Source organism: Onychomys torridus, chromosome 7 (genome assembly GCF_903995425.1).
Source record: "Onychomys torridus chromosome 7, mOncTor1.1, whole genome shotgun sequence".
NCBI classification, from domain to species: domain Eukaryota; kingdom Metazoa; phylum Chordata; class Mammalia; order Rodentia; family Cricetidae; genus Onychomys; species Onychomys torridus.
The window spans coordinates 82,977,663-82,999,694 of NC_050449.1; the positions used below are offsets into that span (position 1 = coordinate 82,977,663).

The 22,032-nt window shown below is 46.6% G+C and overlaps 1 protein-coding gene across 1 annotated transcript in view; it reads left to right on the forward strand.

The window, feature by feature from the left end:
• The first annotated feature begins 10,508 nt into the window (after positions 1-10,508).
• Adamts7 (ADAM metallopeptidase with thrombospondin type 1 motif 7) overlaps positions 10,509-22,032 on the forward strand; it is a 51,502-nt gene continuing 39,978 nt past the window's right edge. The window contains exons 1-2 of the mRNA XM_036191713.1: positions 10,509-10,826; positions 20,645-21,000. Of these exons, the coding sequence (XP_036047606.1) occupies positions 10,757-10,826; positions 20,645-21,000 (426 nt within the window). The 5' untranslated portion in view covers positions 10,509-10,756. The remainder of the gene's footprint in view (positions 10,827-20,644; positions 21,001-22,032) is intronic.

Below are 22,032 nucleotides of genomic sequence, written 5' to 3' on the forward strand. Positions count from 1 at the left end.
CAAAACAATTCACAGATTCTTGTTTTTATTCATTTTACATACCAATCACAGATCCCCCTCTCTTCCTCCTCCTGCACCACCCAGCCTTCCTCCCCCCACGACCCACTTCTCTCATCCCTTCCTCCAAAAGGGTAAAGCCTCCCATGGGGAGTCAGCAAAGCCTGGTACATTTGGTTGAGACAGGACCAAACCCCTCCCCACTACATCAAGGCTGAACAAGCCATTCCATCATAGGCTTCAGAAAGCCAGCTCATGCACCAGGGATGGATCCTGATCCCATTGCCAGGGACTCCTCAAACAGACCAAGCTTCGCAACTGTCTCCCATATGCAGGAGGCCTAGTCCAGTCTCATGTAGGTTCCACAGCTGTCAGTCTAAAATTCATGAGTTCCTACAAGCTTGGTTCAGTTGTCTCTATAGATTTCCCCATCATGATCTTGATGCCCCTTGCTTATATAATCCCTCTTCCCTCTCTTCGACTGGAATCCTGGAGCTCAGCCTGGTGCTTGGCTGTGGATCTCTGCATCCACTTCTACTAGTTACTGGATAAAAACTCTATGATGACAGTTAGGATATTCGCCAATATGATTAGAGGGTAGACCAGTTCAGTCACCCTCTCCACTATTGCTAGTAGTCTAATCTGGGGTTGTCCTTGTGGGTTCCTGGCAATTCCCCTAGCACTACATTTCTCCATTACCCCATAATGTCTCCCTCTATCAAGATATCTCTTTCATTGCTCTCCTACTCTGTCCCTCCCTTAGTTTGACCATCCTGTTCCCTTGTGTTCTCATCCCTGTCCCCTCCCCTCTATTGTCCCCCCTTGTCCCCAGTTTACTCATGGAGATCTCATCTATTTCCCCTTCCAAAGGTGATCTATGTGTCCCTCTTAGGGTCCTTCTTGTTTCCTAGCTTCTCTGGAGCTGTGAGTTGTAGTCTGTCCTTTGCTTTACATCTAGTATCCTTATGAATGAGTACATACCATGTTTGTCTTTCTGAGTCTGGTTACCTCACTAGTTCCATCCATTTGCCAGCAAATTTCATGATGTCTTTTTTTTTTTTTTTTAATTACAGTGGAGTAGTACTCCATTGTGTATATGTACCTCATTTTCTTTGTCCATTCTTTGGTTGAGGGGCATCTAGGTTGTTTCCAGGTTCTGGCTATTACAAATAATGCTGCTATAAACATAGCAAGAGTTCTTGTGGTATGATTGAGCATCCCTTGGGTATATGCTTATGAGTGGTATCATTGGGTCTTGAGATAGATTGATTCCCAATTTTCTGAGAAGTAGCCATACTGATTTTCAAAATGGCTGTACAAGTTTGCACTCCCGCCAACAGCGAAGGAGTGTTCCCCTTGCTCCACATCCTCTCTAACATGAGTTGTCATCAGTGTTTTTGATCTTAGCCATTCTGACAGGTGTAAGATAGTATCTCAGAATCATTTTGATTTGCATTTCCCTGATGAATAAGGATGATGCACAATTCCTTAAATGTCTTTCAGCCATCTGAGATTCTTCTATTGAGAATTCTCTGCTTAGATTTATAGCCCATTTTTAAAGTTGCATTGTTTGTTATTTTGATGTCTAGTTTCTTGAGTTCTTTATATATTTTGGAGATCAGCTCTCTGTCAGATGTGGGGTTGGTAAATCTTTTCCCATTCTGTAGACTGTTGTTTTGTCTTATTTACCATGTCCTTTGCCTTACAGAAGCTTCTCAGTTTCAGGAGGTCCCATTTATTGATTGTTGCTCTCAATGTCTGTGCTATTGGTGTTATATTTGGGAAGTGGTCTCCTGTGCTATTGTGTTCTAGGGTAGTTCCTACTTTCTCTTCTATCAGGTTTAGTGTAGCTGGACTTATGTTGAGGTCTTTGATCCACTTTGACTTAAGTTTTATGCATGGTGATAGATAAGGATCTATTGCAATTTTCTACATGTTGATATCCAGTTATGCCAGTACCATTTGTTGAAGATGCTTTCTTTTTTTTCCATTGTACAGTTTTGGCTTCTTTGTCAAAAATCAGATGTTCATAGGTGTGTGGATTAACGTCAGTGTCTTCAATTCAATTCCATTGGTCCACAGGTCTGATTTTATGCCAATACCAAGTTGTTTTTATTACTATAGCTCTATAGTAGAGCTTGAAGTCAGGGATGGTGATGCCTCCAGAAGTTGCTTTATTGTAAAAGATTGTTTTAACTATACTAGGTTTTTTGTTCTTCTATGAGAAGTTGAGTATTGTTCTTTTGAGGTCTGTGAGGAATTATGTTGGGATTTTGATGGGGATTGCATTGACTGTGTAGATTGCTTTGGGTAAGGTGGTCATTTTTATTACATTGTTCTACCTATCCATGAGCATGGGAAATCATTCCATTTTTTGGATACATTCCTCAATTTCTTTCTTCAAGGACTTAAAGTTCTTGCTTAGTTAGAGTTATTTTGTATTATATTATATTATTTGTGGCCATTGTAAGGATGATGTTTCTATGATTTCTTTCTTAGCCCATTTATCATTTGTATATAGGAGAGCTACTGAATTTTTTTGAGTTAATTTTGTATCCTGCCACATTACTGAAGGTGTTTATCAGCTGTAGGAGTTCCCTGGTAGAATTTTTGGAGTCACTTATGTATTCTATCACACCATTAGCAAATATAGAAAGTTTGACTTCTTCCTTTTCAATTTGTATTGGACATCCCCTTGATCTCCTTTTGTTGTCTTATTGCTCTAGCTAGAACTTTGAATACTATAATGAATAGATATGGGGAGAGTGGACAGTCTTGTTTTGTTCCTGATTTTAGTGGAATTGCTTTGAGTTTCTCTCCATTTAATTTGATGTTGGCTGTTGGCTTGCTATAAATTGCCTTTCTTATGTTTAGGTATGTTCCTTGTATCCTTGATCTCTCCAAGACCTTTATCAGGAAGGGGTGTTGGATTTTGTCAAAGGCTTTTCCCTAATGAGATGATTTTGTGTTTTTTTTTTTCTTTCATTTTGTTTATATGGTGGATTACATTGACAGATTTTCTTATGTTGAATCATTCCTGAATCTCTGGGATGAAGCCTACTTGATCATGGTGGATGATTTTTTTTTTTTATTTTTATTTTTTATGTGTTCTTGGATTCGGTTTGCCAGTATTTTATTGAGTATTTTTGCATCAATGTTTATGAAGGAGACTGGTCTGTAATTCTCTCTTTGTAAATTCACAGATTCTTACCAGCAATTTTAGATCAAGCACATCATTCTATATATGCATTCATGTGAAGTATACAGTCACAGCAACAGATGGGAAGCAACCCAAGTACTCACCACTAGGAGGCAGGAATAAGGGCATGCATCCATAACAGAATGTCAATCATGCAACATTTATTTGTTTACTGAAAATATCTCTTAAGTATATACTATAATCCAGCCATTGTTCTAGGTACTTAGGATGCATCAGTGAATGAAACAATGGTAGTTTGTTGGCATGGAGCTTAGTGTAGTAAACATGATAAAAGTTACAAAGCTGCTCAAAGGTTGCTGCAGTCCTTAAGTAAAAAAACAAAGCTAAGTCACACACACACACACACACACACACACACACTGGGTTTGAACCTGGGCTCTCATGCATGCCAGATAAGCATTCTTATCTATTGAACTACAAGCCCCCTCCCCAGCTTCCCCCAGACGTAAAAGCTATATTATTAAAAACAAAAGTCAGAGGCTGAGTGTGGTGGCACATACCTTTAATCCTAGCATCCTAAAGGAAGAGGCAGGAGGATCTCATCCAGAACCACATAGCAAGTTCCAGGCCAACCAGAGCTACAGAGTGAGAACCTATCACAACAACATCACCAGACAGACATTGTGTATAAAATGTATCTTGGGATTGGAATAGAATTTTTTTTTTCTGGAAGGAGTAATGAGAAACTGAATTAATGATGCCCCCCTGAGAAAGAGGGATGAAGGGTCAGTTTAGGAAGGGAAGAATTACTTTTACATTTTAAGGTTTTTTTTTTTTTTTTTTTTTTTTTAATTATGTGGTTATATTTTTAGTCTCCTTGCCTGTTGAGACCAAGCATTGGATCAACCAGGAGCAGGAGTTACAAGTACCAAACTCAGGTCCTCTGAAAGAGCAGGAAGTGCTCTTAATGGCAGAACCATCATCTCTGCAGCCCCAAGAGTTACTTTTCAGTATGTGTAAAGTGGGAAATTTCTTCCATGCTTGTCTTATCTCAAAATACAAAATAAAATGCAAAACTCAGCCAATTGCCTCCAAACTCTATCTTTAACCCTGGAGGCCAGGATTTCTCAACCTTGATCCTTTGGACATTTGGGACTGGATAATTTTTGTTGTCATTGATAATTTGGCTGTCATTCAGTAGCACCCCTGCCCTCTACCACTAGATGCCAGGAACACCACTCCCTGGTTTTGGCAACCAAAAATGTCTTCTGACATTGTAAAATGTCCATGGGGACAAAAGCATATCTGATGGAGAACCACTGCTTTAGAAGAGCTGGGAACCTGGGAGTGGGGATTGCTGTCCTATTAGACAGGTAAGAAAATTAAGGTTCGAAGAGGCTATATTTTTCTGTTTGTGTGCTTGCTTTTTATTGTCATCTTTTTCAGGTATTATTTTATTTTATTATTTGTTTGTTTTCTTTTTCTTTTTGAGAGTGGTGGTGGTGGTGTGTGTGTGCTGCATGAATGTTTGTATACTCTTGCTTTTATGTGTATATATGGAGGCCAGAGTCTGATGTTAGATGTTAAACTCTTGCTCTCCACCTTACATTTTGATGTAGAAGCTTTTGGCAAGACTGGCTGGTGAGTAACTATCTGGAATCTGTCTGTCTTCATCTCCTTCTGCCCTCCAGTGCTAGGGTTACAGGCAAACATCACCACCCATGGCTTTTTAATGTGTGTTGGGGATCCAAACTCAGGTCCTCACGTTTGTGCAGCAAACACTTTACTCTCTGAGTCATCTTTCCAGTCTTTTTTGTCTTTTATTTTTCTTTGAGCAGGATCTCTTGCATCTCAAGTTAGCCTAGAACTTACTGTGTAGCTATCTAAAGATAACCTTGAACTTCTAATTCCTCTGCTTCTGTCTCCCAAGTGTAGGCACTACAGGCTACATTATTTACTTTTCTGTTGCTGTGGTAAAACACCATGACCAAAGCAACTTACAGAAGGAAGGAATTATTTTGGTTCTGATTCCAGAGGGATAAGGGTCCATCATGGCAGGAAGGCATAGCAACAAGCAGTAAGCAATGGCAGGATCAGGAAGCTAAGAGATCACATCAGGAGGTAGAGAGAGTGAACAGGAAGTGGGGTGAGGCTCTATACTCTCATATGTCCCCAATGACATGCTTTCTCCAAGGCCACACCTCCTAAATCTTCCCATACAGTGCCACCAACTAGAAACCAGGTGTTCAAATGAAGGACATTTCTCATTCAAATCACCATATTTCCACTCCCTGGCCCTATAGGCTCGTGGTTATATAATGCAAATGTATTTAGTCCAGCTACAAAGTCCTCATAGTCTTCAAAATTTTTTAAAAATCCTGTTTAAAAGTACAAAGCCTCTTCTGAGACTCAAGGCAATCTCTTAATTGTAACCCCTTGTAAAATCAAACAGCAAATTACAAACCTCCAACAGACAGTGACAAAACCATACATTACCATTCCAAAAAGGAGGAATCATGGCACAGTGAGGAGAAACTGGACCAAAGCAAGACCAAAACCAAGCATGGAAAACTCTAAATCACATAGCTCTATGTCACTATAAAAAGCACAGATGGCTCTGCCCCTCCTGGCCTCTCAGAGTCCTCATGAGGGGCTCTGCCACATGTTGCCTGGCCTCTGAAGTGTCTAAAACCACAGAGGAGGAGTCCACAACCCTTTCACTCTCAAGTCCTTCATGTTTTTAAAGCCGGCACCATGTGGAGGACATTGCCAAGTTCAGTTGCAAGCATGACATGAACTCTGGCCCTCTTGGATCACATTAGCAGCAGCTTTTGTATTCAGTTGTTGTCTAGGAGCAGAGAACACCCCAGACTTTCAGAACTCAGAAGCTTAGCTGGGTGAGATCTTGGCTTGAGGGTACCCTTCCACTTGTTCTGGTGGAGAGCAGATCCCTCCTTGATGACACTAAACTTTTCAATAATCACAGCCTCTTCCAACATGAATCTTGGCTGTAACATTAAGCTTCCCAGTGCTCTTTTTCTTTCCAAACTGTACATTTATATTTCATTCTGCCCTATTGCTCTTTTCCATTGCATACCTGCATAAAATTATCAATTAAAAAAAACACCACACCATAGACTCAACATTATATAGCCTTGACATTTCCTTCACCAAAGAAATTAGTCCAGTGCTGTTAAACTTAATCTTAGGCAAGTTCTCAAGACACTGGCAGAAGGCTGCCAGATTCTTTGCCCAAATAGCACAGGAATAGCTTCTAACTTAGTTTCTGATATTGTTCCTCTCTGAAACCCATGGAGCTTGGGCCTCCAGAGTCCACATTGCTCTCTTCCAGGGTTCTACCAGAATAGCCCTTTAAACTCTGCTTGTAGCATCCAACCACTTTCTAGTCTGAGATTTCAAAGTCCCCCACCTTTCTCTGAAAAGTGACATGGTCAGGTTCTTCACAGCAACAACCTCCTCTCTGGTCACAATTTCTCAATTAGTTGCCTTTCTGTTGCTGTGCTAATACATTATGATAAATACAACCTATAGAAGGAAGAGTTTAATTGGGCTTATGACTCCAGAGGGACCAAATTCATTATGTCAGGGAAGCAAAGCAGCAAGTAGCAGACATGTCATTAGAAGCAGGAAGCTGGGGGATCACATGTTTAGCTGCAATGCCTGTCCCCAAGGAGCAACTCTTCCAGCAAGGCCAGACCTCCTAAACCTCCCCAAACAATGTCACCTAATGGTGACCAACTGTTAAAATGCCTGAACTTAGAGGGGACATTTCTCTTTCAAACCATCACAGAAGCATGTGCCATCACACTCAGTTTACTGATGCAAACTTTTAAATACATAGTGCTCCACTGTAATTTTCTACCTTTTAACAATCTAGCAATATGCAAGTGTCTGCACAGAAGCAGGATAAATAGGTTTCTTTTGCAACTTGACCAATTGTTGGTAATGCTTTAGCTACACTGAATCGTTTCAAAGGCATTGAGTTAGCCAGCACACCAATCACTTACGAGAATAAATGAAACCACCTCTTCTAAGACTTGAAGGAGAGACTGGGGAGATGGCTCAGCTGGCAAAAGTACTTGTTGCCCAAACCCCAAAACCTGAGATCTATTCTCAGAATCCTCAGTGGGAGGAGAAGACCAATCCACAAAAGTTGTCCTGACTTCCACATGCTGCAGCAGGGTGTGTATGCCCACACACAGTAGGAAGCTGAGAGATCACATCCTTAACTGCAGGCATGAAACACAGAAGGGCAGGGAAAGATGGAGAGCTTGGAAGTACTAGTAAACTGGAAGTGAGGTAAGATTATGAGCTCTTAGGCCATGAACACTTAGTCCCCAGTGGCATGCTTCCTCCAGCAAGGCCACACTGCCTAAATCTCCCAAAACAGTGCTACCAACTGGGATTAAGTGTTCAAATGCCCAAGCCTATATATACACAACATATACACAGTAATAATAAATAAAATAAATTAAATTAAAAAAGAATTAAAGGGAAAACTCACTAAGTAGATAAATGGTGTCTGAACAATTCATTAAGCACGTTAGATTATCAAGTCTCTTGCTTTGTTTCTAATATCCACTTTGCCCTCCAACATTTGGAGTTGGCTCAGCTTGCTTTTCCAGTTGGATTATCACTCATCATTAGGGTATGACTCAGCCTTCTCATTCTTTTGTATCCCATTGTGCCCAGTGTAGTTCCCAAGGATGTTTACAATGAAGGTACTCAGCAAGATATGGACAGAACACAGTCTTAGATCTGGGACACAGATGGAAACTGGAGGGCACTGTTGACAACCAAAGACTTTGAAAATATGAACTTTAGGGGCTGGAGAGATGGTTCAATGGTTAAGACCACTGGCAGCTCTTCCAGAGGTCCCAGATTCAATTCCCAGTACCTACAAGGTGACTCTCAACCATCTGTAACTCCAGTTCCAGGGGATCTGACTCTCTTTTGGCCTCTGTGGGCACCAGGTACCCTACTGGTGCACAGGCATACATGTGGGCAAACCACTCAGACAAATAAAATAATAAATGAATAAGTAAAAAATAACTTTAATGTGGCATTTCCTCCAAGCCTCTAATATGTTACTTGGCCTTGGAGGCTGGCCAAAGGAATAAGGGGGGCAGGTTATGTTGGCCAGGAAGGGCTTTGCTATGTTGCATGCAAGCATCACAGAGACCAAGTAGTGAAGCCAGCCTTAGTAGTTCCAGTGGTGGGACTGGCAGACCCATACTAGGCAGTGGCAGGTTAATGTGGTTAGTGCCATGATAAGGTATTCCGGGGCCCTAAAGGGGTTGTAAGGACTTTCTGGCAGAAATGATGCAAAAGCTAGGCCTGAAAGTTTGACAGGTTTGTGCCCATCTTTTTCCTGTCGTGCACTTGGCTCTGTCTAGTCATTCTGGTACAGAAATCAAATGGACATGTTGTCATGACAGCCTTCCATGACCATCTCACAGAAAACAGACCTCTGCTTTCATGCAGTTTATTTTCTTCGATGTGCTTCTCAGTGGCTTGTTCTCTTTCTGTATTTCCCACCTGCTTGTTTGTGTGGCCTCCTTCAGAGTCCGGAGTCCTCTGTTTCTCACAGCTGCATCCCTCAGTCCTACAGTGAAACCTAGTGCTTGCTAGCTCCAGTGAACAGCTTGCTAAGAAGAGGGCATTCCCAGGACGCAGTGGCCTATCAAAGGAGAGATCTCTAGCTTGGACGCTTCTGTGAGGGTAGATGAGAGGCTGAGCATGGGGAGAACTAATATAAACAACCCCTCTGGAGAAGGTTGAGACAGGGCAGACAAACAGGTAGGAGCATCAGTGTCTTTATCAGGAATAGAATGTTTTAGACAGAGTCAGTAGCTCTTGAAAACCATGGACAGAGGAGGATTTCTGGACTGAATCCCTTGGGGGAAAAGGAGGGAGAGGGTCACAGAGCCCCAGTGAAATCGTTTTTTTCCAACACCGCAAAGTGCCTGCTCTACATGTCCAGAGGAAGAGAAAGTGTCAGTTATAGGCACCTTTGAGCAGGATGGGAGGTGTTGGGGAAGATTTCCTGCCACTGACCAGCAAAACCTGCAGCTATCAGAGGTGGGGAGAGATGGATGGTGGGATAGAAGAGGCTCGAGGGTGGGGAGAAGGAGGATGACAAGGGACTAGAGGGGAAAAACGAAACAAAAAACAGTGCAGAAGGTGAGCGAACAGCACGCTTCTCATGGGCAGAGTTCAGCCTGAGGGATGGCACTGCCTCCTGTGGTCCAAAGACCTGAAGGAACTGAGGCGGAGTCTCTGGAGATGACTGTGGAGCTAGTAGATGGTTATGCATTACACAGGTGCCCCTGGGGGCCAAGAGAGCTGGAGTGCAGAGAGATAGAAGTGAGGTCTTAGACTTCAGAGAGACCACAAACGAGCTGTGCACCTTGGTGGGCTACACCAAGAGTGGCCAAGGGGAGAAGCAGGATCATACAAGTCCATCACTCTCAGGGAAAAACCAGGCTTAGTTAAGGCAGGAAGTAAAGGTGTGTGTGTGTGTGTGTGTGTGTGTGTGTGTGTGTGTGTGTGTGTGTGTGTTTTCTCCTGAGTCTGCTCCTGGAAGTATATAGGCTAAGGGGGGGGGGACATAGAAGCCAGAGCAGGGGTGGGGAGTGGGGCCCAAGGACAGAAGGCAGGCATTTGAGATGGTCTCATCTGGGGGACAGGAGGCAGAGTTGGCTGGCCTCAGGCTCCCAGAGCCCCTTCCAAAAGTCAATGGGTACTGTCTGGACCCACCAGAGTCTCCCAGCTGTTGGCTGAATTCCGTGCTGATTCTAGGGGAACAGACACGGGAAAGCGGAGTCAGTGGCCTCTACCTTGAGTGGGAAACTGCTGCCCAGTCTATGAGGGCCTAGGCCTCTCTGAGTTGACTTTGGACCCCAATCTAGAACCCCCAGGCCCTGCCTTCTCACTGTGTGATCTCGGGACCTTGGGAGGTTTCCAGCTTCCCTTTTCAGAAGGGCAGGCCTGCCTGTCCTGGGAAGCATATCCTAGGATGTCTCCTGAAGCACAGATTAGTGGCAAGGCAGAAACTGCAGGAACTCCAGATTCTTTGGGGGACCTCGCAGGGTACAGGCGGCCTGGGCCTGCTCCACCACCAGGGGACGCCTGCAGCCCTGCAGGCGGTCAGGAGCCTGAGTTGGTGGGGTGGGGACTGCGGGTGCGGTCCCCTACTCGGCCCAGCAAGAGGTGGCCCGCCCGCAGGGCTCAGAGGCCCTGCGGGGGCGGGGCGAGGCCGGCGGGGGCGGGGGTAGGAGCTCGCCGGGCGGGGCGGGGGTGGGCGCCCTGCTCCCCCTCCCTCCTTCCTTTTCTTTCTTTCTTTCTCGGCTTCTCGCTCTCTTTCTTTGCCTCGGCAGCTGGCCGAGGGGGCGGTCCTTGCAGTCTTTGTTGCCGGAGGAGCGAGTGCAGCTGCCAGCCGGCCAGAGTCGGGACCTGGACCTTGGGAGCTGCATGCGGCCAGGCGGTCCTGAGTCGGACCCCGGCCCGGGCTAGGACGCAAAGGCGACAGACGAAGGCGTGCGCTAGGGATCGTCCCGCGGCCACCCCACTCTGGCCATGCACCGTGGTACGAGTCTCCTCTTGATCCTGTGCGCTCTAGCGTCCGACGTCCGGGGACCTGCATCAGGTGGGTGGCTGAGCCTCTGGGACCCGCCTGACCCTGCTACCTTCCCCGCATCCCCAGGCGCTTCTCTGTGCACCCTGCGCGGGACGGGCTCCCCCTGGGGTTACTAACGGGCCAGGACCGGTAGGCAGATGAGCGAAGCTGTACCCACCGGGAGCCGTCCCTCAGTCTTCGCCTCAGTTGGCGTCTGGGACTTCCCCTGGAGCGAGCTTGTACTCTTTGGGCTCCAGCTACCCAGCCGCGCGTGCAGCGATACGCGCATCTCTCCGTAGAGAGCGCTCCTCTGATGGGGCTGGAGGAATCCTGAGAGACTCCTGTTTCTCACCCACTGCTTTGGGGGACTCTCCTGGAAAGCAAGCTGGCCAGGACACTGTCGGGGACCGCGCCAGGTCGCAGGTCTACTGGGGTGCGTCGCCGCGCCTCCCAGCTTAGCGGCGCGGGGGTCCGAGTCCCCACCGCCCTTGCATTTCCTGCCTCCCCCTCCCCCAAGTGTTGAAGGCACAGGGAGGCGAATGGGGAGCCGGAGCTTCTTCCTCCGCCCAGGGTTAACTCTCCCAGCCCCGCCCGGCCGGCCGGCCTCAGACGAGCCTCTGGCGAGCGTCCAGGCTCTTGTTTGGCTGCGACCTGCGTTGCAGCGCGCTTCTGGAGAGTCCCGAGCAGCGGGCCTGGGACTATGCGAGTCAGGGATGTGGGAGACTCCAGGCCTTGTGCTTAGGTAGCTCCAGATCGGCTGGGGGCTGGCCAAGTATTAGGGGATGTATCTGCAGGTGAGGGATGCAAGGGTATTGCCGGGTAGATGGACTGGAGGGATGGGTGAACTCTGGATAGATTGGACCAATATGGAGCGGGCAGGAGTGACCTCGAGGAAAGTCTGCCCTGGGCGGGGTTAGGCTACTTGCCTTCCTGGTGAGGATACTGTATCTCTGGGCCCCGAATGTCAGGAACATTTAAACCACTGAGCGGAATGGCTGGGAGAGCAGTGTTTTAGGGTTGAGCTAACAGTAACCTTCAGGAAAGGCGGGGTGCGGTGTGTGTGTGTGTGTGTGTGTGTGTGTGTGTGTGTGTGTGACAGAGAGAGAGAGAGAGAGAGAGAGAGAGACAGAGAGAGAGAGAGAGAGACAGAGAGACAGACAGAGAGAGAGAGAGAGACAGACAGACAGAGAGAGAGAGAGACAGAGAGAGAGAGACAGAGAGAGACAGAGAGAGAGAGAGAGAGAGACAGAGAGAGACAGAGAGAGACAGAGAGACAGAGAGAAATCATTTAGTGAGCACCTACTCGGACCCGGCCTTACTCATTCTTATTTCTCACCATCTCGTAGTAAACCTGCAAGAAAGCTGACACACACATGAAAACCTCTTCTGTGAGGAAACAGGTTCAAAGACTAGCGTGAACTGCCGGTTTGGGCGGTGGAAAGAGAGGGCAGAAACGGGCTCTGGGGAAGTGTGTGTGGTCAGGGAGAGGTGTGCCTTTTAGGATTTTTATGAGGACTGAAATACTGAAGGTCAGTTGCTCACTGCTGGGCAGTGACTGCCATGCAGCAGTCATTATCTTTTATTACTCTTCCAGACAGACTCCATCGGATTTCAGGATGCTTTGATGAGGCCTGCTATTTGGACTTGTTGCCCGGGGTACCAGCAGGCCAGCCACCCTCCCTTCACTAATCTGGGGACACCCCCAGGGCAGAGTGTATGTCTCTGGATTCCCTCTAGATATGTAGTGTGGGGCCCTGCTGTTTCTGCTCTCAGAGTCTCTGACTCTGAGGCTGTGAACCTCTTTGTCTTTTTTTTTTTTTTTTCCTAAGCCTGGACTCTTGCCACTGAATGGTACCTTAAAGAGCATGTCCTAGGCTCACTTTTAGAAAAATGTATACTATTTTTTTTTTCCCTCCTGGACTCCCAGGTTGCTAGGCTCAGTCATGACTGCCCCATTCCCTCACAGAGGCTATATTTCGCTCTGCAAGCCCCGGGTCAATGTGCTGTGGTGCTGCAGGTCATTTGAAGGGCTGGATTGTAATTTAGGTTCTTGATAGGGAGGTGAGGGTTAGTCCAAGGTTGGCATTTCTCTGGCAGAATCCTAGGAGTGATATGAAGAGCCTTTATCACCAGAGTGTGTGTGGTGTGGTAGGTGCTCAGTCCCATCAAGGCAGCAGACCTTCTGACCTGGCAGAACACTTGGCCATGAGCCACTGGCACCCTGCCGGCTGGTGCCAGCTGCCATTCCAAGGGAATTTCAGCTCTGATGATCTGCTTCCCTGTAGGTCCACGTTGGTGAATGTATTTGAACCTGCAATTATCCCTTACTGCCAGTAGGTGCTGATGGTTTCGGCCACCAAAGTCTCTACGGGGGTCTTCCGGTAGGGAGGCATTACTGAGAATTGCTTATCTTTTAGCTCATCGTGCTTATCTTTAAGATGGCTTAAGGTTAGAGAGATGGCTCAGTTGTAAGATGCTTGCCCAGCAAGATTGAGGACCTGAAGTTTTCAATGGGCTGTCTCTGACGAAGATCTCTTCATCCCAGCCAATCCCAGTCTAAGCAAGCTGCGTCTTGGGGGCTGTGGATGCCTTGTGCCAACCCCTCTATTTTGGGTGTTTTTTGCATTTCCCTGGACTTTAGAACACTAAATGATTCCAAACAGCTAGTAGCCGAGGGCACTGTGAGTACACCAGGTACTGTGAACCTGGCATTTCATAACAGAAATGAGCAAACAAGGCTGGTGGAGAGACATTTTATTTTATTTTATTTTTTTTTAAAGAAACAATGGATTCTTAGCCTGTTTATTGCTTTTCCTAGTTTGGTTAGAGATGAAGTTTTTTTATTGAGTGAAGAAAATACACACATGATGGCTAACAGGCAACCTATGTATACTCAGTCTTAGTAGTAAGCAGTGGGGACAGAGACAGATGGGGAACACAGGTCCTCCAAAGAGGACTTCCTGCTTTCCTCCAGCCACTTTTGACAGGTGGAAATTTAGGTCTCATGTGTGTAGATGACAAGATTTCAAGGAAGGCTGGGAATTGAAATTTTTGTGTAAAGATCATATAATTCTTAAACATTGGATATTGACTAATTTTTTCAATATATGTGCCAATAAATAGAAACAGGCCTGCAGTCTCTGGTCATGGGGTAGTAGTCTCAAAATACTCCTATTAGGATGCCAGCGTAGTAAGCATGCTATCTCCCAAAAGAACCCCTGGAAAGATATGACTACACACTATATGCATCTTGGGACCCTCAAGCTCAAGACTTACAGAATAGCAGTCTGTGGGCTAGGTCCTAGGTGCCTGTAGCTTTTCAAAGCTCTGTAGGTACTTGGTCAGTTAGCTAAGTTCACTCCCAGTGGGAGTGGGAGATTTCCATACTTCCTCAGAGTCCAGTTCCCTGAAGCTTTTTCTAAAAAAAAAAGAAGCTTCCTCCTCATCCTCTTTCTTGGAGATGCTGATTCAGTGAGCCTGGGATGGGGCCTGGGAATTTGTTTTTAAGAAAGTCTCATCCAGGAAGTCTGGGAACTCTTTGCACTTACCACCCCTGAAGTTCATTGATTGGAAATACTTGCTCAGAGCTACACAGCAATTCTTCCCAGGTCACTCGAGCCATGACTCTCAGAGAAGGCACTTGCTAGCAGGGCAGCCATGGGCAGAGGGCAATGTCTTTTTTTTTTTTTTTTCTTTATTAAGAAATTTTCTACTCACTCCACGTACCATTCACAGATTCCCCCCTCCTCCCTCTTCCCCCCCCCAGCCCTCTTTCCCAAGCCACCCCGCATCCCCACATCCCCCAAATCGAGGTCTCCCATGGGGAGTCAGCAGAGCCCAGCACACTGAGCCTAGGCAGGTCCAAGCCCCTTCCCACTGCACCAAGGCTGTGCAAGGCGTCACACTACAGGCACCGGATTCCCAGAAGCCTGGAGGGCAGTGTCTTGAGCAGAGGCACACCACTGGCATGTGAGGGCACCCTGCATGAGTTCTGGCAGCAGACAGAGGGAGGATTTTGGTTCTGTAACATGGCCATAGTCAAGCCTCTGAGTAGGCATAGCCTCCCAACTTGGCAGGTGGTAGCAAAGAGAATTCAGAATATATCTGCAGGACACTTGAACCAGAATATTTCTGTGGACCTGAGGGGTCACTGCTATGATCAGCCAGGTATCTGAGGAGTAGCACCTGGACTGGATGAAACCTCAGTGAATCAGAGCAGTAAGTTTCCTAGCTGTGCCTGGAGTTCAGTCACTTCAGAGATGGGTAGGGCTAGAGGACAAGAGCAAGGACCCAGAGCACCAATGTAAGCAGGTATGCACAAGAGGTTTTTGTTCTGTTATTGTTGTTTTGAGAGTCTCAAATAATCTAGTCTGGACTCAGCCTCCTTATGTAGCTAGGGATGACCTTGGATTTACGATCCTCATTCCTTCCCTTCCTGAATGCTGGGATCTGTGTATGTCACCAGGACAAGTTTTGGCAAAGTTGGTGATTGCCAAAGGGCTTCATATATATGCTGCTCATCACTCTACCATCCAAGCTGTACCCTCAGCCCTCTGAGATTTGTTTTGAAGTCTAGTTATTAACCTCTAGGAAATGTATCTCATCAAATTTCTTTGTATTGACGGTGGGGAATACAGACCTCTGAGAGTACAGTGATGTTACTGAGAAGCCACTTGGGAAATGGGGTCAGGTCTCAATTCTCTCACTCCAGTGTATGGCTTTAGCTCACTTTACCATTCTGAACTCTTGTTTGCTTTCTTACCTGGAAAGTAGTCTGACACACTTTATTTTTGGTGCCCTAACCTAGAGACTTCAGCCTAAGGGACCACAAGTCCCAGGAAGCTGGATTGGAAAATATTATACCTATGGTGTTTTTTTGTTGTTGATATAACCCAAGTGATATTTAGCATTTTCTTTAATTATGAATATGGCCAACACATTTAATTTACAGAGGGTGAATATTTAATTATGAACATTACCAGGGAATCCTAATATTACCACATGTGTGTAGAGGCCAGAGGATGGCCTTGGGAATCATCTTTAGGAATACCATTCACCTCCACTGAGAAGGTGTTTATCATTTTCCTGGAGCTTGCCAACTTAGCTGGGCTGCCTGGCCAGCAAGACCCAGGAGTCCTCCTGTTTCTACCTCTCCAATTCTGGGATTACGAGCATGTATCACCCAGCCTGGGTTTTTATGTGGCTTCTGGGGATTTAACTCAGGTTTGTAGGGTAAGCGATCCTCCTCAGCTCTACAAATAGTTTTTTGTTTTTAACTTAAAAAAAAAAATTTAGTTGGGGAGTGGTAACTCATGCCTTTAATCCCAGCACTTGATAGCACCTGTAGAGACAGGTGGATCTCTGTGAGTACAGGCCAGCCTGGTCTACAGAGTGAGTTCTAGGACAGCCAGGACTGGCTACACAGAGAAATCCTGTCTGGAAAAACAAAAAACAAAACAATAACAACAACAAAAGATTTATTTTATTTGTATATTCTAAGTGTGTGTATGTGTTTATGTGTGTAGGAGTCTGAAGAGGCCAGAAGAGGGTGCTGGATCCCCTGGAACTGGGATCACAGGTGGTTGTGAGCTGGTATGTGGGTGCTGGGAACTGAACCCGGGTCCTCTGCAACAGCAGTATATACTCTTTTTTTTGTTTTTGTTTTTGTTTTTTTTCGAGACAGGGTTTCTCTGTGCAGCTTTGTGCCTTTCTTGGAACTCACTCTGTAGTCCAGGCTGGCCTCGAACTCACAGAGATCCACCTGGCTCTGCCTCCCGATTGCTGGGATTAAGGCATGTGCTACCACTGCCCAGCCCAGTGCATACCCTTAACTAAGGAACCTTCTCTCCAGCCCCACATTAGTTTTCTTGTCTCACTGATGCAGATACTTTGAAATAAACCCTAATGCTCATTGCTGCTTCAAAACTACTACACCATTGTTAGACCTTGCTTAATGATCCGGTGAATGACCACACAGTTCTGCGCTCCACTTTCAAGGTTATCTTGATAGCTGTACTTCCATACAGTGGACTTTCTTGGTTTTCCTTGTATCTTATGCATTTACAAATGTTTCTCTGAGAAGGGGTGCCTGGGAAACAACTAAACAAGCAAGCAAGCAAGCAAACAAACAAAAACAAAATGTGAAGAATCATTTTCCTTTCTGGGCAGTGTAAGAAGACGGAGTGATACAGAGAGTGATTTTCAAACCCTGAGGGCTTGAGCTGCGTGAGGTCTTTGGACATTCTTCAGCTCAGGAGCCCTTGCTTCCACATGGACTCTTTCCAAGAGAGAAGTCAAGGATGCTCGACCGAGACAGGAGTAGAAAGGCACCAGAGAGCCCCATCTGGGTGGTCCTTCTCCCCATCCCGGGAGGCCAATAGACACTGGCACATCCCACAGGCATCTGAGGACACATTTTCTAATCCACGAGGCTAGTAACAATCCTAACGGTGTCTGCTGAGTCCAGTGGGCTAGGCACTGCTGTTGGTGAAATTATTAAGGCCACTCCACGTAGTTAAAAGGGAGGTTTATTTTGTGGGGTAACTTACAATTGAAGGGGTAGGTTGCAGGGTCTGGCAAAGGTATAGCGCAGTCCGGCAGTGTTCTCTGGAGAACGTCCAGGGTCCCGGAACCAATTGAGAGACCTCTTCCCGATCCTTGGTCTTCCGCTTCCTCCTCTGCTCTGCCTTGTGGGCGTGACCATTACCGAAGCCTCAGTGGGGGTTGGAACTTCCAGGCCAATGCTGGGATGGCTATCCACTACACACTGCTGTGTGTAGGGTGGCTCAGTACATTCAGTCCTCAGAACAGCTCCTGACATGTAAGTTCTGTTGTTATTTCCTAAAAAAAGAAAAAAAAAAAACGACTAAGTTCCAACCACTCTAACACTTGAAAAAAATTTCCTCAGCGAACAATATAAAGATTCTTACCTTCTTGGAAGTGATGATATGGGAAGGAGAGAGAAAACAAAAGAACACATAATAAAAAAAAGTTAAGCGATGGCATGTATCATCACTGCTGTGGGGGGAAATAAGGCAGGAAAGGGGGACAGAGAAACCCAGTGAGTCACAGTAGTAATATAAAATGGCCAAGAGACCTCACAGAGAGATGTTTGAACAAGGGCTTGGAGGAGGCTGTCATGCGTGAACCATGGCAGAAACAGACACAATGCAAGAGGTTACATCAAGTTTGCTGGCTGCAATTCGCTGAGCATTCCCAGTTTCACTTGGTACTCCTGGTCCGCAGCAAACAGGTTTGCTGTCTGCATGGTGGGTGTGCACTTGTTAATGTATGTGTGCACACTTGTCTGTGAATTCACGCATGTGGAGGTCACAAGTAGATACTGTCTTTCTTTGATTGCTCTCTACCTTAAGAGACAGAGCTTTCCACTGAACTCAAAGCTTGCCGATTCACCCAGTCTGGCTGGTCAATGCCCTTCAAGGATCTGCCTTTCTTCATACTCCTTTCCTCAGAGTTGGGTTACAGGTATGTGCCACTTCACCTAGCTTCATATGTGGGTTCTGGGGATTTAAACTAAAGTTCACACTGTTGTGCAGTGGTCTCCAACTGAGCCTTCTCTCCAGCCCACAAAAATTGTTTGTTTGTTTTTTTCTGAGACAGGGTTTCTCTGTGGAGCTTGTCCTGGAACTCACTTTGTAGACCAGGCTGGCCTCGAACTCACAGAGATTCACCTGCCTCTGCCTCCCGAGTGCTGGGATTAAAGGTGTGCGCCACTGCTGCTCAGTGAAATAGGTTATTTTATTCTTGTTATTTTTTAAAACATGTAGGTGTGTGTGTGTGTGTGTGTGTGTGTGTGTGTGTGTGTGTGTGTAGCATGTATGTACATGTGTAGAGGTCAAAGGGCAACCTCAGGTGTCATCTTAAGAACTACTGTCCACTTCCTTTGAGACAGGGTCTCTTCCTGGTGTGGACCTCACCAATAGGCTAGAATGGCTGGTCAGGAAGCCTGTTTTCCTGTCTGCCTGTCCAGTTCTGGGATTACAGGCCACCACACTTGGTTTTTTAAAACCTTGGTTTTTGAGATTGAACTTGGGTCCTTGTGCTTACATGGCAAGTACTTTGCCAACTGAGCCACCCCTCCAAGCCCCTATTCTCACCTTAATTCCTAATATTAACTCTCTGCTGGCACATTATACTTTGCCCAATAATGTCTAAATGTTACAGAAAAGGTTAAAGAGGCATCCAGCTTCAAAGTGGGACCAAATTAGTTTCATGAACTGCAAGACCACAAGTCACAGAGCTGTTCAGGGTTCAGAGTTAGCAAATACAGGTCCAGGTGGCAGAGGTCTTGAGTGTCAATTTGAAGGGGAGCATATGTCCCAGAGATGTTCAGGGTTCAGAGTTAGCAAATACAGGTCCAGGTGGCAGAGGTCTTGAGTGTCAATTTAAAGGGGAGCATATGTCCCTGACAGGAAAAAAACAAAAACCAAACTTCTTGATCTGAAGTCCCAGGATAGTTGAAAGTCTCTCATCATGGCAGTTTTCCTAGACAAGGCACATGACCTACCTGGTGGTAGGCTAGAGTGCCTGCTACATCTCAATCTTGGGGATCCTTTAAAGTTCAAAGTGAGAGGATTCCATCTGGTCTGAAACACGTCTGGTGTTTCTGGTATTATTTTGGTATAGCCACATGTTTCTTTATTGGCACAAATAAGTTGTCAGTTAGTCCTCATGATGGGCTGGCAATAGCAGTTGTTCACTTGTATAAACAGGAGGTAGAGTCATTCTATCTTGACACTTGAACTCAAGATGGTGTGACTCTTGGTGAAGACTGTTGGACTAACTGAGGGCCAGGTTTGGCTTGAAAACTGCTGTTCTGACATCATGGTACTTCCGAGTAGAGGTGAAGGGAGATGATGGAAGAACAATACAAAATCCTGAGGTGACACATCTGGCCTGCTGAGGGACATCAAGGGACGGGGGGGGGGGGAGGGTGTTCCAGTAGAGGGAAGTAAGGAGTAGGTGGAAACGAGATTGGAGAAGTCTCCTTGCCTAGGGTCTCATGGGCCACTGCTATGAGGTTATGTTTTGTTTTAAGTGAGATGGGAGTAGCTGCAGTATTATGAGCAGAGTGAGATCGTGAGTCCTTCTGGTTGCCATGTTGAAAGTGAGTTGACAGAGGGCTCCTGAGATGTAAGCAGGGAGACAGATGAGTTAAAAGTCACTGTAAGAAGCCGGGTGGTGGTGGCACACACCTTTAATCCCAGCACTCGGGAGGCAGAGGCAGGTGGGTCTCTGTGTGTTTGAGGACAGCCGGGACAGCCAGGACTGTTACATAGAGTAACCCTGTCTTGAAAAAAACCACTAACAACAAAAAGTTACTGTAGGAATTCAGACAGAGAAACTGAGGCATGGAGTGTGGTAAGAAGCATAGTGAGGGGTTTAGTTTTGCTCTTCTGAGATAGGGTGCTGTTATGTAGTGGGGACTGCCCTCCTACTTCCTGTATGGTCTCAGTCTCTTGAAACTCCTCAGTGCTCAGGTTACAAGCCTGCCTCACAGTGCCTCGCCATGGAGGGATCCTGACCCCAGCTGTCATTTCTTAGCCGCCCCCTTCTCTAGTTCCTGGTGATCGTCTAGTACAGTAGTTCTCAGTCTGTGGGTTACAGCAGGAGTCGCCAAAGACCATTGAAAAACATAGATATTTATGTTACGATTCATAACAGTAGCAAAATTACAGTTATGGAGTAGCAATGAAAATAATTTTATGGTTGGGCGTCACCACCACATGAGAACCTGTATTCAGCGGTTGCAGTATTAGGAAGGCTGAGAACCACTGGTGTAGAACTTTGAGTCTGACTTGGACCTGGATGCTGCTTTCTCTCTGCAGGTCTTGCAACCAAGGGCCGGTCGGCTTTGGATATTGTGCACCCAGTGCGGGTGGATGCTGGAGGCTCCTTCCTGTCCTATGAGCTGTGGCCACGGGTGCTGCGCAAGCGAGACGTGTCTGCCACCCAGGCCTCATCCGCTCTCTACCAGCTGCAGTACCAAGGGCGGGAGCTGATCTTCAACTTGACCACCAACCCTTATCTCCTGGCACCTGGCTTTGTGAGTGAGATACGGCGTCGCAGCAGCCTAGGACATATGCACATCCGAACCCGTGTCCCCACCTGCCATTTGCTTGGTGACGTGCAGGACCCAGAGCTGGAGGGCGGCTTCGCAGCTATCAGCGCCTGTGATGGCCTAGTGAGTTCTCTGGGATACGTGTGAGGGAGGGCCTGGGGTTGGCATGCCGTTGACGCTGCCTGGTGGCTTTGGTCACTATACTTTTCCTCTTCCAGCTTCTGTGTTCACGAGGGGAACAGAAATGACAGGGCAGCCCTTCTTGTTCTGAAGGACAGAACGTTTGAAAGTTTTATGTGAGCCAGATGCCAGTTGGCCTTGGTTTTTGTCAAGGTTTGGACCCAATTCTTGAACTTCTGAAAATGTCCCGGGTAGGATAGAAGCTGCTGCTCCAGAGACAGCCCCCCTCCACTCCCCATGGAAGAGAGATTGCAGAGGCCAAGTAAGCCGCTGGGTGCTTACTTCTCTGGGGGTGTCAGTTATGATGGAATCTCTGCAGACTCTCTTAGGCATGCACCCCTTGCCTTTAGCCTTGCAGCCCAGATTAGGGGATCCCCTGAAACCTCTCTCTTCCTACCCTTGTCAGCCTCTAAGACAGTTCTGCCACTGCTGCCCTAATTGCCTGTGGGCTTCCACTGCCAAAGACTAAACGGGCTTCCACTCCAGGCAACATCCCTCTGCTTTCTGCAACGTCAAGCACCCTAGGGTCTCTAGCAGGACTGGGGGTGTGCACACACAGCAGCCATCCACGGCTTTCAGAGGGCTCGCAGCCAAACCGGCTCAGGTGAAAACTATGGGACCAGCAACAAGCACTATGAGCTGCAGAACGCCTAGGCTTGAGAGGCCTGTCAGTAGCATATTCTGGTTTAGGAGCCCATGCCTGCTTCTCAGGTTCAGTTCCTCTCGTTGAGCCTGCCTGGCAGCTGAGCAGAGAGCTCCTTCCCATTCTGTAGATTAAGACACAGGCTCCCAGAAGACCTTGCCTGAGGTCACCAGTCATTCAGGGATTTTGGAGGCTGATTCAAAACCCCTAAAGCAGGGGTACTTTCTAGTATTCTGGACTTCTTGACTCTGTGTGACCCAAGGGGTCTCATTGGTGCTAGTGGGAAAGTCTAAAGGAAGTGACACCTTCTCTACTGAAGTCCCAAGCTTGCT